We start from the raw sequence: 12,550 nt of genomic DNA, 5'->3' as shown, positions 1-12,550 counted from the left end.
TAGTAACCCTTGTTACAAGTACTCATGTAACCTAAATACATGTGTCATAGAGCACTAAACACCAAGGTGACAAACGAGATGGTTTCAGCTTTAGATGCAATTCAAAAAATCCATAAAGAAAAAAGAATTCCCTACATCACAACACCATCACCCCTCTCATGGATTCACATTACTTCATCCTCAACATGACATCTAAACCCTTCATATCCAAGACTCTAATAGATATAATATTTTTCTTCAACTTTGGAACGTTTCGAACATTGGTCAATGTATGAATTATTCATGCATCCATATATGAATAAAACCTAATCAATCATCTTGCATGTAGCGTTATTTTCCATTAGAACATTATCACCTTTAAAATATGACAAATTAATTTCTTTAATGATTCTTATGAGAGCGGCAACCAAAAATCCAACACCCACTTATGAAACGATTGTATTATAAAAATAAGAAACTAAGTCTTTATCAAATAACACATCCTTTTAAATTATAAGTGTTTTGTACACAGATAGGTTATTGAAGTAGAAGTCAATATTGTAAAAAAAAACTTAAATGCTAAATTGAAACTTTTTCAAGGTCTCAAATGAAACTCTATACCTCACACTTGCTTCAGGTTATTGACTAAAGAACTTAAATATTAAATGTTACATAAGAGTTTATACCCAATAATTAATGTAATAGTAAACATATGATTCTAATTTTCCTAACAAAATAACTAATATGTTAAATGAGATTTTTTTTAAGGAACTTAATTGCAAAAAAAAATAAAGTAGGTCTTAATCCTTTACGAACCAAATTGATTTTCAATTCTTAAATTCACATTAACACTAATTATTTTTTATTTAAAATTGGCTGAAGTACGCGCATTGAAATAATATTACTCAACACTGGCCTTTAAACTTATTTATATTTAATGTGTTTTTTTACATCAGACAATTTACATGTTAATTTAAGTTTTATTCTCGTAAAAGTTATAGATAATTACATAATTAAAATTCTGACATTGATCTCATTTTGTTTAAATACCTACCATTCGAATAATATGCTTAAAATAATACACCCAAGTCACTGTTTTTCAATCCAACATTTATGTAAACTATCTTCAACTTCAGACTCAAATTTTCATTTATGACCCCTATTGAATCTAATAAAAACATGAAGGAGTAGATATATGTTTAATTTTTTTTAAAATAAAAGCAAGATCACAATTACATTTCTAAGGTTTTCATGGTGACTTAAATAAAGAGAAAATGACAAAATCTACATTGAAAATTTAAACTTCTTGTTTTTGTTATTTTTACATAAAAAAACTAATTAAAAAAATTATTGTATTAAACATTTTTTATTTAAACAATTCAGAACAAACATTTTATGAATCAATTCATGTTGTGGATTTACCGCCAATTAACATGACATTTATGTTTATTTTGAAGAAACATAAACAATACCAATGGCTTTTGATACATTTACTTTTAACTTGAAATATAATTCAAACTCCAATTCAATTTAAAAAATACCAAATTAGTAAAATATTTCCTTTTTGTGATGATGGTTAAAGGGTCCATGAAAAATTGAAAATAATGGAAGTAGCAATGTGGAACAGAAATGTTCCAAATATACCTTGATATTAATGAATTTGGTGTGTTTACAAAGGTCAAAATATCCAAATAAATAACCGTTGAGAACAGAGCATGCACATAAATAGTCTTCTCTTCCCTTTCCTCGTAAACAATCATTGGTCATTGGTTCAATTATCCTATTCAACACTCATTGCCTTCCATCTTTCTCTCTCCTTCGTTTCCTGCGACACATTCCATTCTCCAATTTTGCTCCCTTTCTTTCAATTCCATCTCTCCCACCTTCCTTCCACAACCTTCACCTCATCGCGTTAATAGATCACTTACCAAATCTTGCCAAGGTACTTCCTTTTCCTCGCCCCAGATTTTGTGCTTGCGTCACAAACGTTTTCCCAACTGGGTTTTTCACAACGAATCCGATTAAGATCACGTTTTTCTCGTTATCAGGATTACCAATAAACGATTTGATACGTATCTTTGTGTCTTTGTGTTTTTTTTGGTTTTTTGTTTTTTCCGACAATTTGGCAAGTTTAAGGAACCTGACTTGGTTGTTTTTGTCGATAGATCCCGTAGCAAGTGGATTTGATCCTTTTGTGTTTTTTCCTTCGACGAAGAAAAAAAAGTAAATTTTGTTTGACGGGTAGAGTTTCTTCAATGAGCAAAAATTGATGCTGTGATGGGTCTCTACTAAGGGGGTTGTTTGAATTGAAGAGGTTGGCGTTAGCGGATGATTGGTTGTGGGGGACTGTGTAGGTTTCTTATGAAGAGTTCTGGAACTACTGAGTTGAATGCCTTCTACCCCATTAGAGCAGAATGCCAAGGTGATGTTCCCGCCCCTCGTTTTAAACCAAGGGTGAGCTTTTGCTTCTCAACCAATGCTTCTTGTCACACTTCCTATTGCATCGTCGTTTTATTTTGATCACTAATGCACACCAATTCAATTACTTTTATTTGGAATGATTGTGCACTTGGTGGTACCCCTTTGAATGTGATGAGTAACTCATTCATACAAGTGCAAGATTGAAATTTGTGCTTATGTTTCTTCTTCGCATACCACATAGATGGTCTTTTAGGAATTTTGCTATATATAAAAATCTTGCGATTTACACACTGCAATTTCTGTTTTCACAGGCTGGCAAAACTCTAAGTCAAAGAAGATGGCAAGCATCATTCTCTGAAGATGGTCACTTAGACATTGCAAAAGTGCTACGACGAATTCAGCGTGGGGTAACTTTTGTTGTTTACTTGCACTCTGTGTTTGTGTCTCCATTTGTTTTCGGATTTGCAATCACTCTGAAAACACTAGTTCAATTACATGATCCGTTCCCTATAGTTCGTAGACTGTACCAATAATATGTAACTTTTTGTTGGAGTAAGTGTGCGTTTGAGTGCCACGCTTTGTAAAATAGATAAGAAGAGTAATAGATAAAGAAAAAATACCCACAAACTTATTGCCTTAAGATTTTGGGTTGTAAATGGTATCTTGATCTCTTGTGTGGGTTTGTTCATAGTTCATTGGTGTCAGACTCCTCTCAAGATCCTAACTTTTTGGTTAGAAGTGTTACAAAGGCATAAAACCATTAATATATGTCTTAAATCTTAACTAAACAGTTTAAACATTGTTGAGAGTCAGTTTATGGCATGATGAATGTTGCTGTGGTAGGTAGGCCAATATCATTCATGGCAAACCTTCACGCATGCACAAACTCAATTGGTAAGAAAACAAAATAATCTTGAGAATGTGACTTCGTACAGTCTTCAATGTTTTATATGTGCCATGCACAAGTCCCTAAGACTTAATATGCTCATCTCATCCCATGTTGAGGCCATGAAATAGTATGAGTTTTTATTTTGGACCTAGGAACTACTCAGAGAGAAGAAGGGAAGAGGGAGATATGTGTGTGTATGTGTATATATATTTTGAAAAATTAGGGTTTTTCTGATGATCAATGACTAAAATTTATAATTTAATAAGACTGTTTTAGATGAGATTTTTTAACGTTTTAAAACTACCTCCGGCCACCAAGTCCACAGTCAAATAAACTATACCAAAAAAAAGTTTGTTTTTTTTAAAAAAAAAATTTAACTTCAAATTAATTTTTAAAAATTAGTGAATACAATAAAGGTTAGCAAAGCCCATTATCATGGGAACAAGGAACAGGGTAGAGGAGCAAATCGACAGATTTACACTGCCCCGAGCCAACTTGGTGTGATCTCATGTGTGCGAGCACACGCCTCTTGCTAATTTGTTCATAAGCTAAAGGCACACAAGGTGATTCGTAAAGGCTTGAAAACAGCTAAAATCAAACTACTGGAACTTTTAACCTTTTGAAATACTTAGAACCTAAATGGCTAATGGCGATAGTTCTATCCTTGTTGTCATCATTCATTTATCTGGTCAATGCATTTTCTATGCTTCAAGCCCCAAAGGCTCTTGCTTGAGAATAAAACGATTAGAAGTGTTATATCAAAGTATAAAATCGTTAATGTGTTGTATACATATGAGCATAAGCTTGAGAGAGTTGGTTGATGACACTCCCTTCCTAATCTTCACATGCCTTTGAGACACTCTATAAAAGACACACCAAAAGATGATGATTTGTGATGACCATTTCATGTGCTTTATAATTTTCATGCGATGTACCTTGAAAAAGTAAATTCGGTATCATATAATTGTTCAAGTTTTGTTCCTTCTGTTTTGTGTCTGTACTTATTTCTATAAATTATTTAGGGTGTCCATCCTTCAATCAAAGGGGAAGTGTGGGAGTTCTTGCTAGGTTGCTATGATCCTAACAGTTCACTTGAAGAACGGAATGAGCTCAAGCAACGCAGGAGGTATATTTTGATTTAAATGTTTTTCTATAAAATCTGTGATCTTCTTCTAAATTCAGGCCTTTGTTCATTAGGAATGCAATTGCTGTTGCTTCTAAGACAATTGATGTTATTGGTGTACTTTTCACTTTGTCTTGTTTAACTTGTGAAAAGGGATCATGTTATCACTTTTTTTGTAGCTAACATATTTGGGAATTAAAACAAATCAAATAAGCGGACTATACTTAGCCATCATCCTTGAATTCCTCCACACTCCAATTGCCACTGCCTGCAGTGCTTTCTTGCTGACTCCTGCTTACAAGAACTGTCGAGCAGTATGGCACAAAAGACATTGTCTCAGCCAAGGCTATGAATGCTACTCTCAGTTGTGACCCAAGAACAACGTCAGCATTCCTTGCTGCCATGTCTCCATGTGTGTGTGTGTGTGGCACCTGTATCTTAAGTTTTCTTTTTTGCCATGTCCACATGTTTGTGACATGTCCGAATCGTGCTACATAGACTACCTGCTTCCTATCAATTTGTTTTCATTTATCACCACTATTCCTTCTACTGTGACCATTGCTATTACAGCACTTCTGTATATAGTTGATGGTCAAATCTTCATAGTTTATTCTAATCAAAATTGTGAGACCAAAATTGTTAACTCTTGGATGCCATCCTTCCTATTAATCTCTGGCTGGGGCCTCGTAATAAATGAACAAGAAGATTAGTTCTGTTTGCTTTATCTCCTAAATAATCTAGACTATAGTAACTGGAGACTGGGCGACTTCTTTGTATTGATTGAAAATAAACAGAGTGACATGTTTTGTAAATTTATTACTCAGGGGGGAGTATGATATGTGGAAAGCTGAATGTCAAAAGATGGTCCCAGTCATTGGTAGTGGAAAATTTGTTACTACACCCCTCATTGATGATGAAGGTCGGCCAATAGATCCTTCTTTGGTAGCTGTCCACACTTCAGACAAGAAAGTTGTGCAATGGTTGCAGTTATTACATCAGATCGGTATGTAAATGCTTCTGCAAAAGTACTGTATGTTTTTTCCATTCTGTTCAGTTTTATTTTTGTTCAAAAGTTTTGCTTCTTGGACTTCATTTAACTGAAAAGCTAGTATCATAAATTTGAGGATTCATGAAAAGTGAGATCTCTTCTTGTACTTACAGATTGTCTCATAGATCAATGATATAGAAGCTGGGTTGTGTTCTTTTTTGTGGGTGTAAGGCCACAATATTATCAGTACTTTTCACTCAATTAGTTTGCAAGTAAATTTTAAATCCTTAGAAGACAAATATCCTGAACATACAGTTTATACTTCCATAAGTGTAGCTAATTAACAAATTTGGAAGTCATTAAAATGGAATAGCAACCTGAAAATTTTGGATGGCAAGCATAAATGTGCCTTGAGCTTGTGATGTCAATGGCATATGTTCCGTGGTGTTCACAGAACAAGGTCATGTTATTTTTTCTTAAAAATTGTTTTCTTGTGGTTTATTTATAATTAATTGTTCTAACAATCAACATTGGTAGCAATCGATTATTTTTGCAATGTAGGCCTGGATGTTGTTCGAACAGATCGAGCACTTGTCTTTTATGAGAGTGAAGATAATCAAGCAAAACTTTGGGATGTGCTATCAGTTTATGCTTGGTTGGATAATGATATTGGTTATGTACAAGGTGAATTGTTGTAGTTCTCAATTTTTAGATGTTGAACTGAAACGGCTTTCAGAAGTTTTAGACATTCTCAAAGGGTTGTTTTCTTTGCAGGAATGAATGATATTTGCTCACCTATAATTATTCTTATTGAGAATGAAGCAGATTGCTACTGGTGCTTTGACCGTGCAATGCGAAGGATGGTAAGACAGACATAATGCTACTACAAATTTGCCTAAAAGTGATAATTCTATGTATTTCTTGGATGGATAACGATAATAAGAAACTACAATCTAGTGGATACTGCCTTGAAAAAAGTTAGAACACATGCTTAATTGTCCATCGGACAGACTGTTCTTTCCATGCTTTGATATTGCTACATTGTTGTGCTTGCCAATATTCAGGGATGCTATTCTCACAACTTATTCGGTACTTTTACTTATAGTTGGTGAGTTGAGACTAGAAAAGGATGAAATTTCTCTAACTTCGTTCCTGTTCTATTCGTTTCACATAACATGATTTCGATACTTCCTGAAATCTTTTGTTGCACAAAGAGTTGTATGCTAAGTCTCGGAACACGGACTACACTACTGTTGGGGTTGGAACTGATTCCTCAAGAAAAAACAGTGGTTTATTCCTTATTTTATTAGTGTTGTACCAGTCCTTTCTCACATGTGGAAATCCAATTGACTATACTGCAGTTGAACATATAACTGTAGCTAGTTCAAATAAAGAAATGCTTCTGATTCAGTTGGATAATATTTAGGCATATTCTATCTCTTGCTGTTAATTTTGTTTTCGTGTGATTTCAATAATTTATTTTTCAATTGCAATTACATTCGTGCTTTTGTTTTCATATTAGAGAGAGAACTTCAGGTGCAGTGCAAGTTCAATGGGGGTCCAATCTCAGTTAGCTACACTCTCACAGATAATAAAAACAGTGGATCCTAAGCTTCATCATCACCTCGGTACGTGAAACTTGTTTGGGAAGCTTCTAATATGCTGAGTTATAGTTTCATTTCATAACTCAGATTCTTCTATCTTCATATTTAAACCAGATTCAGCGTCAAATACGTCCAAAATCTTTTCAGTTTAAGATGGTATATGTTTGTGGAAATATTTCTTTCTTTGACAATGATATTCTGAGATTTCTTAAGAAAAGAAAATTGTAAAAGATATGTCTGATTGTTATTAAAATTCATGGTCAACGGTAGTTAAGGGGACCTCTCATGAAGGGAGAAATTGCATGATGAATCATTCTTCTATACATCGATGTGAAAGAACCTTTCATTTCAATTTCACTTTTTATTTTGCAGAGGATTTAGATGGAGGAGAGTATCTCTTTGCATTTCGCATGCTTATGGTTCTTTTCCGAAGAGAATTTTCTTTTGCAGATACTTTATATCTTTGGGAGGTAAGGATGATTCAAACAACAATATAACTTTTCTCAACAAATGCATTTTTAAAAGTTTGAGATGAGAGAGCTACCATTTTCTGGTTCCTCAGCATTTCTTGATGTGATAGAGTACTTCGCATTATAGCTCATTGTTGAGAACTTGAGACATAATATAGATTGTTTCCAGTTGATGTGGGGCATGGAATACAACCCAAATATCTTCATTAATTATGAGGATCCAGATTCTAAATCAAAAGGACCCTCAGCAGTAAATGACAAAGTTTTGAAGCAATATGGAAAATTTGAGAGAAAAAATGTGAAGACTGGCAGTACAGAGGAAAATTGTGCACTAGCTGTTTTTCTTGTTGCAAGTGTTCTTGAGATCAAGAATAGGCGGATTTTAAACGAAGCCAAGGGTGTCGATGATGTTGTCAAGGTTCTTCTCTCTTATTCCATCTCCCTTATGGATCCATGCATAATGTTGTTGCATATGTTTCTGCATGTATCTCACATGAAACTATCTCTTCAGATCTTGGGTGACATCACCTCAAATCTTGATGCTAAAAAGGCATGCACTGAAGCACTGAAAATTCAGAAAAAATACCTGAGCAAGGCAAGCTCCATTCTTTGTCTTAATGGGTATACATTGGAGGGAGAAGGTTCATAAATAATCATTTTATTGTTTTTCTCATGCAGGCCAAGAAGGCATGACAGAGATAACAGTAGATTTTCTGTAACTATATGATGGCTGCTGTGGTTACCCGATCTTCTGAGGTTTCACTTGCTCTTCACAGACCATTGTTTTCTTTCTTTCATTTTTGTTTTTCTTCTCCCACTGATGGCTAGCAGTTCCTTGCTTTGCTCTTTTCTAATCTTATGCTTTGAAAAATATTTCTATGTCGATGTTGCAAGATCTAGAGAACAAGAAAACCTCAACTTCAGATACAAAATCCATTTATTTGGTGGAATTATTTGTTGAAATGAAGTTTGAACTTAGGATATGATGTAAATTATCTAAATTCTCTACAACTAGGTCCATTTTAGTGAGTTGTATATTGTAATATTTTATTTTGTTAAATATTTCTAAAGGTGTAATTAATTTATTGATATATTTTAAAAAAAATAAAGGGAAGCATATATGATGGGTGATTTAATGGAGTTTGAATGCGAGCAAAAATGAATGTCATTTCTATATAAACTATAGGTAATAAGTTTAGTTTTTTTATAAGTAACATTATAAAGGAACACAATGTATATTCAAAATTGAAGTGGAAGTTTAGGATACTAATTGATTGAGTTGAATTTACAGTTTTGTAGTAAACAACTTTCACACATGTTTAAATGTGAGTTTTTAAATAAATATTAAAATTATATTGGTGTTGACGTTAATTTAAAATACATATTCAAATAAAATAAGATTAATATCCACTACATTGGTATTAACTTGAATAATAAAAAATAAGCTATATTAGAATTAACTAAATTTTTACTATCTTGAGTAAATATAAATATTAAAATAAATATTAAATTAATATGTTAAAATAAATTATATTAGTATTGATTATGCTAATTAAAATAAATATAAATAATAAAATTAAATAAGATTAATGCTATCTAACCGATTCTAACTTTAATATATTTAGTTTTACTATTTTTTTATTCTAATTTTAAATTATAGTCTGCTTTCGTTATGTAAAAGATCCTATTATTTGATAGCTAATTATCAATATTTTTGTAGTGAAAATATATTCATGTAGTCAGTATACATTACAATAAATTTATCAAATAGCAACTAAATAAATTAGATATAATTTTAAAAACTAAAAAATTATTTATATCTAATATAGTTTATATTATTAATAAAAAATTATAAAATAATTTTTAATTAGTATTTAAATTAGTTATCAACATTTTAGTTACTAATATTTTAAATTTTAAATTGACCTCGTTTAAAAACTATTTTATAAATTTTTATTAATATTAAAAACTACTTTAGATATCAATAATTTTTTTAATTTCTAAACTGAACTTTAATTTAGTTTAATAGTAACTAATTATTTTGATCTCTAAAATTAGTTGCAATTTAATAATTTTCTTGTAGTGATATATTTATATATATATATATATATATTTATATATATATATATTTATTTTATTTTATTTTATTTTTATGAAAACCATTTTTGGTTGAAATAATGCAAGGAGAGATTATACTTAGATTCATTTGTAGATGAGTTGAATGCATTTGTAACGGTTGGGGAACTTGGTAAGGTGAAGATTTTTTAAGAAAATAATTTAAACACAATTTGGAAAAAAAAAGTCCTACATAAATAATATATTGAACCTTTAAAGATGATTAATTGGTGTGTTATGTATACAATAAACTATATGAATTGCAAAAAGTTGGTATTTAATCCGTAATGAGATGAGCTATAAAGCTTAGAAGCAGACCATTTAAATTAAGTTGGAAACTTTTAAACTAATATTTGTAGTTATATTTACATCTTCACTAGTGGTAAGTCAGCATTTTACAAATAGATATTATGTCGATTGAGTGAAAACCTTTATAAAATAAAATATTACAATTTTGTAATATAAAATATAGATATTATATCGATTATTATGTAACGAAGAAAACTAAATGTGTAACTGTGTCGCATATTATATTAATTAGCATTTGAAACAATACAATTGTAATAGTTTTTTTAACAAGATTTTGGTTTGGTTATTTTTATTTTTATTTTTATTTTTTTATAAAAGTTTTCATGTTATCATTATGCAACTTGACATCTCATCTAGGTTGACACCTCAAGTAACAACAATCATCTGTCATCACATGAAAAAAGTATTATTAAAAAAAAAAAATAACAAAACAAAAATATGGGGAACTAGACCAAAACCCACATGTTAACAAAAACGATACATAGGTATACTATACCTATTCATAAAGAATTCTAAGAACAGACTAGATGGAAGTCTATTATACCAATAAAATGATTCTCTATAAATGAACAGACTAGATGGAAGTCTATATTACGAAGCATCCACGGAACATTAGTCCTAGTAGTAAACGCAGCACAAACCAAGACAGATCACATTCAAGCCAAACATTAGTAAGTCCCATCTTTTGAGCTTCCTCCATAGCATGTATAACTCCATAAAACTCAGCAACCAAAGCAATCTGAACTTCAAGAAACCCTGAAAAAGCACCAATAAATTCTCCCATACTCCCACGAAAAATACCTCCACAAGTAGCAAGATCGGGATACCCCCTAGTAGCCCCATCAGTGTTAATTTTAACCCATCCTGGTGAAGGAAATTCCCATCTAACAGGAAGAGGACAAAGAACTTTCCCACTACGAGTGTTAATACCAAAAAACTTAATCACGTTGAAATCCAACATATCATTCTTCATTGAAGCTTTAGACGAATTTCTCACTAGACAAGTTAAATCTTTAATTACCGAAATAGCCTTAGAAACCTCAATCTTATCCTGAAATCTAGCATAATTCCTCATACGCCATATCATCCATATAGAAAAGGTTGTCACAGCAAGCTTAATCAATTTAACTAAAGGACTACCATCATCTTTATTAGAGAAATGAGAAGTAAGAAAAACTTGTCGAACCCAACTCCAAATATGTAATGCATTAGAACATTCAAAAAATAGATGTTGAATAGATTCTTCATGCTTTTCACAAAGCGTACACATAGAACATATATTGCAAACCCTTATTCTGAATATGCAGATTTGTAGGAAGTCGCCCATGAAAATTTTTCCAGAGTACTAGAGTTTTGGAAGGCGAAATAGATGAAGACCAAATGAACTTACCCCAACCACATGGAACTCCTGGTTCCAAGAAAAAGGCCCTAGCCGACTTAAGAGTGAAACGACCAGACTCATCTAGAATCCAATTAGGAATATCTTGTTCCTCTCTAACCATGATATGATTAAAAAAATGCGACATCTGTTGTAAAGATAAGGGAATATTCCAATCATAACCTGACCAAAATTGAGAGACTGTATCCGGAATACTAGCCCCATCAGATAACCCTGCAATATTTGTTAAAGAAGTAGTAGAACACCATTTATCATTCCAGAAATTAATAAAAGAACCTGTACCAACAGTCCAAGAAGTATAATCAAGTATGATAGAATAAAATTGTTTAATTCCAAGCCAAAGAGAGGAGGATCTATAAACCATTCTAAACTCGTATTTTGATTTAAGAACTCTGGCTTTCAAGAGTAAAGACCAAGGTTTGTTGCTATAAGCAAAGTTCCAAGCAAGCTTAAGAAGATATGCATTATTTTCATGATGAAGATTAATAATATTCAAGCCTCCATCCTCAAGAGGTGAACAAATTTTCGCCCAATTAACGGTAGCTATACCTTTTTTCATAATATCACTAGTCCAAATAAAATTTCGGCACCACTGCTCAACTTGCTTAATAAGTGAAACAGGCCATTTATACATATTAAAACTATAAGCTAGAAATCCAGTAATCACTGTATTGACCAGTTGGATCCAACCCATCATGCTAAGAGATTTACCTTTCCAAGATGCTAGCTTCAATTTGACTTTATCAACCAAAGGTTGAAGAAATCGACACTTTGGAGCACCAACAAAGATAGACACTCCTAAATAATTGAAAGGCAAACAACCATGACTACAAGAAAGAATATTTTGAATTTTGGTGACAAATTTTGGAGAATTATCCATGGTGAAGAAACTACTTTTAGAGTTATTAATATATTGACCAGAAAAATCACCATATATTTTAAGAAAAGTACTCAAATTTCGAAGAGACTTAATATCCCCCTACAAAAAATAAAAATGTCATCAACATACAAAATATAAGAGGGAGTGAGATAACCTTTCGGACTAGCCATATTTAAAATCTTCTTATCTTTCACAAGCTTAGAGATACCTCTACTAAGAACTTCCTCTGCAAGACAAAAAAGTAAAGGAGACAATGGATCACCTTATCTTACACCTCGACTGCAGGGAAAGAAACCCACCAAACTACCACTTATTCTGATAGAAAACATAGCTGAACGAAGAATTGTACTAATCCAACTGACAAATGATGGGT

The 12,550-nt window shown here is 32.1% G+C and overlaps 1 protein-coding gene across 4 annotated transcripts; it reads left to right on the top strand.

Moving 5' to 3' along the window:
- The first annotated feature begins 1,664 nt into the window (after nucleotides 1–1,664).
- Nucleotides 1,665–8,591, top strand: LOC137829958 (uncharacterized). 4 transcript variants are annotated; one of them, XM_068637000.2, is made up of 12 exons: nucleotides 1,665–1,921; nucleotides 2,145–2,433; nucleotides 2,712–2,807; nucleotides 4,312–4,415; nucleotides 5,237–5,415; nucleotides 5,962–6,084; nucleotides 6,175–6,263; nucleotides 6,923–7,028; nucleotides 7,377–7,474; nucleotides 7,644–7,892; nucleotides 7,986–8,069; nucleotides 8,153–8,591. In XM_068637000.2, exons 2-12 carry the CDS (start codon nucleotides 2,308–2,310, stop codon nucleotides 8,165–8,167), a joined length of 1,269 nt encoding a protein of 422 aa, XP_068493101.1. In that variant the 5' UTR covers nucleotides 1,665–1,921; nucleotides 2,145–2,307; the 3' UTR covers nucleotides 8,168–8,591. The 4 variants fall into 4 exon arrangements, 2 of the variants coding, with proteins under 2 accessions (XP_068493101.1, XP_068493100.1); XR_011084119.2 differs by having other exon boundaries at nucleotides 1,684–1,921; nucleotides 7,633–7,892; XR_016523132.1 differs by having other exon boundaries at nucleotides 1,684–1,921; nucleotides 5,938–6,084; nucleotides 7,633–7,892.
- The last annotated feature ends 3,959 nt before the right edge of the window (nucleotides 8,592–12,550 follow it).

The sequence above is a fragment of the Phaseolus vulgaris genome, chromosome 7 (genome assembly GCF_051622355.1).
Source record: "Phaseolus vulgaris cultivar YP4 chromosome 7, ASM5162235v1, whole genome shotgun sequence".
Lineage (NCBI taxonomy): Eukaryota > Viridiplantae > Streptophyta > Magnoliopsida > Fabales > Fabaceae > Phaseolus > Phaseolus vulgaris.
Note: the sequence above shows the minus strand (reverse complement) of the source record. Positions and strands in the feature narration are given on the sequence as shown.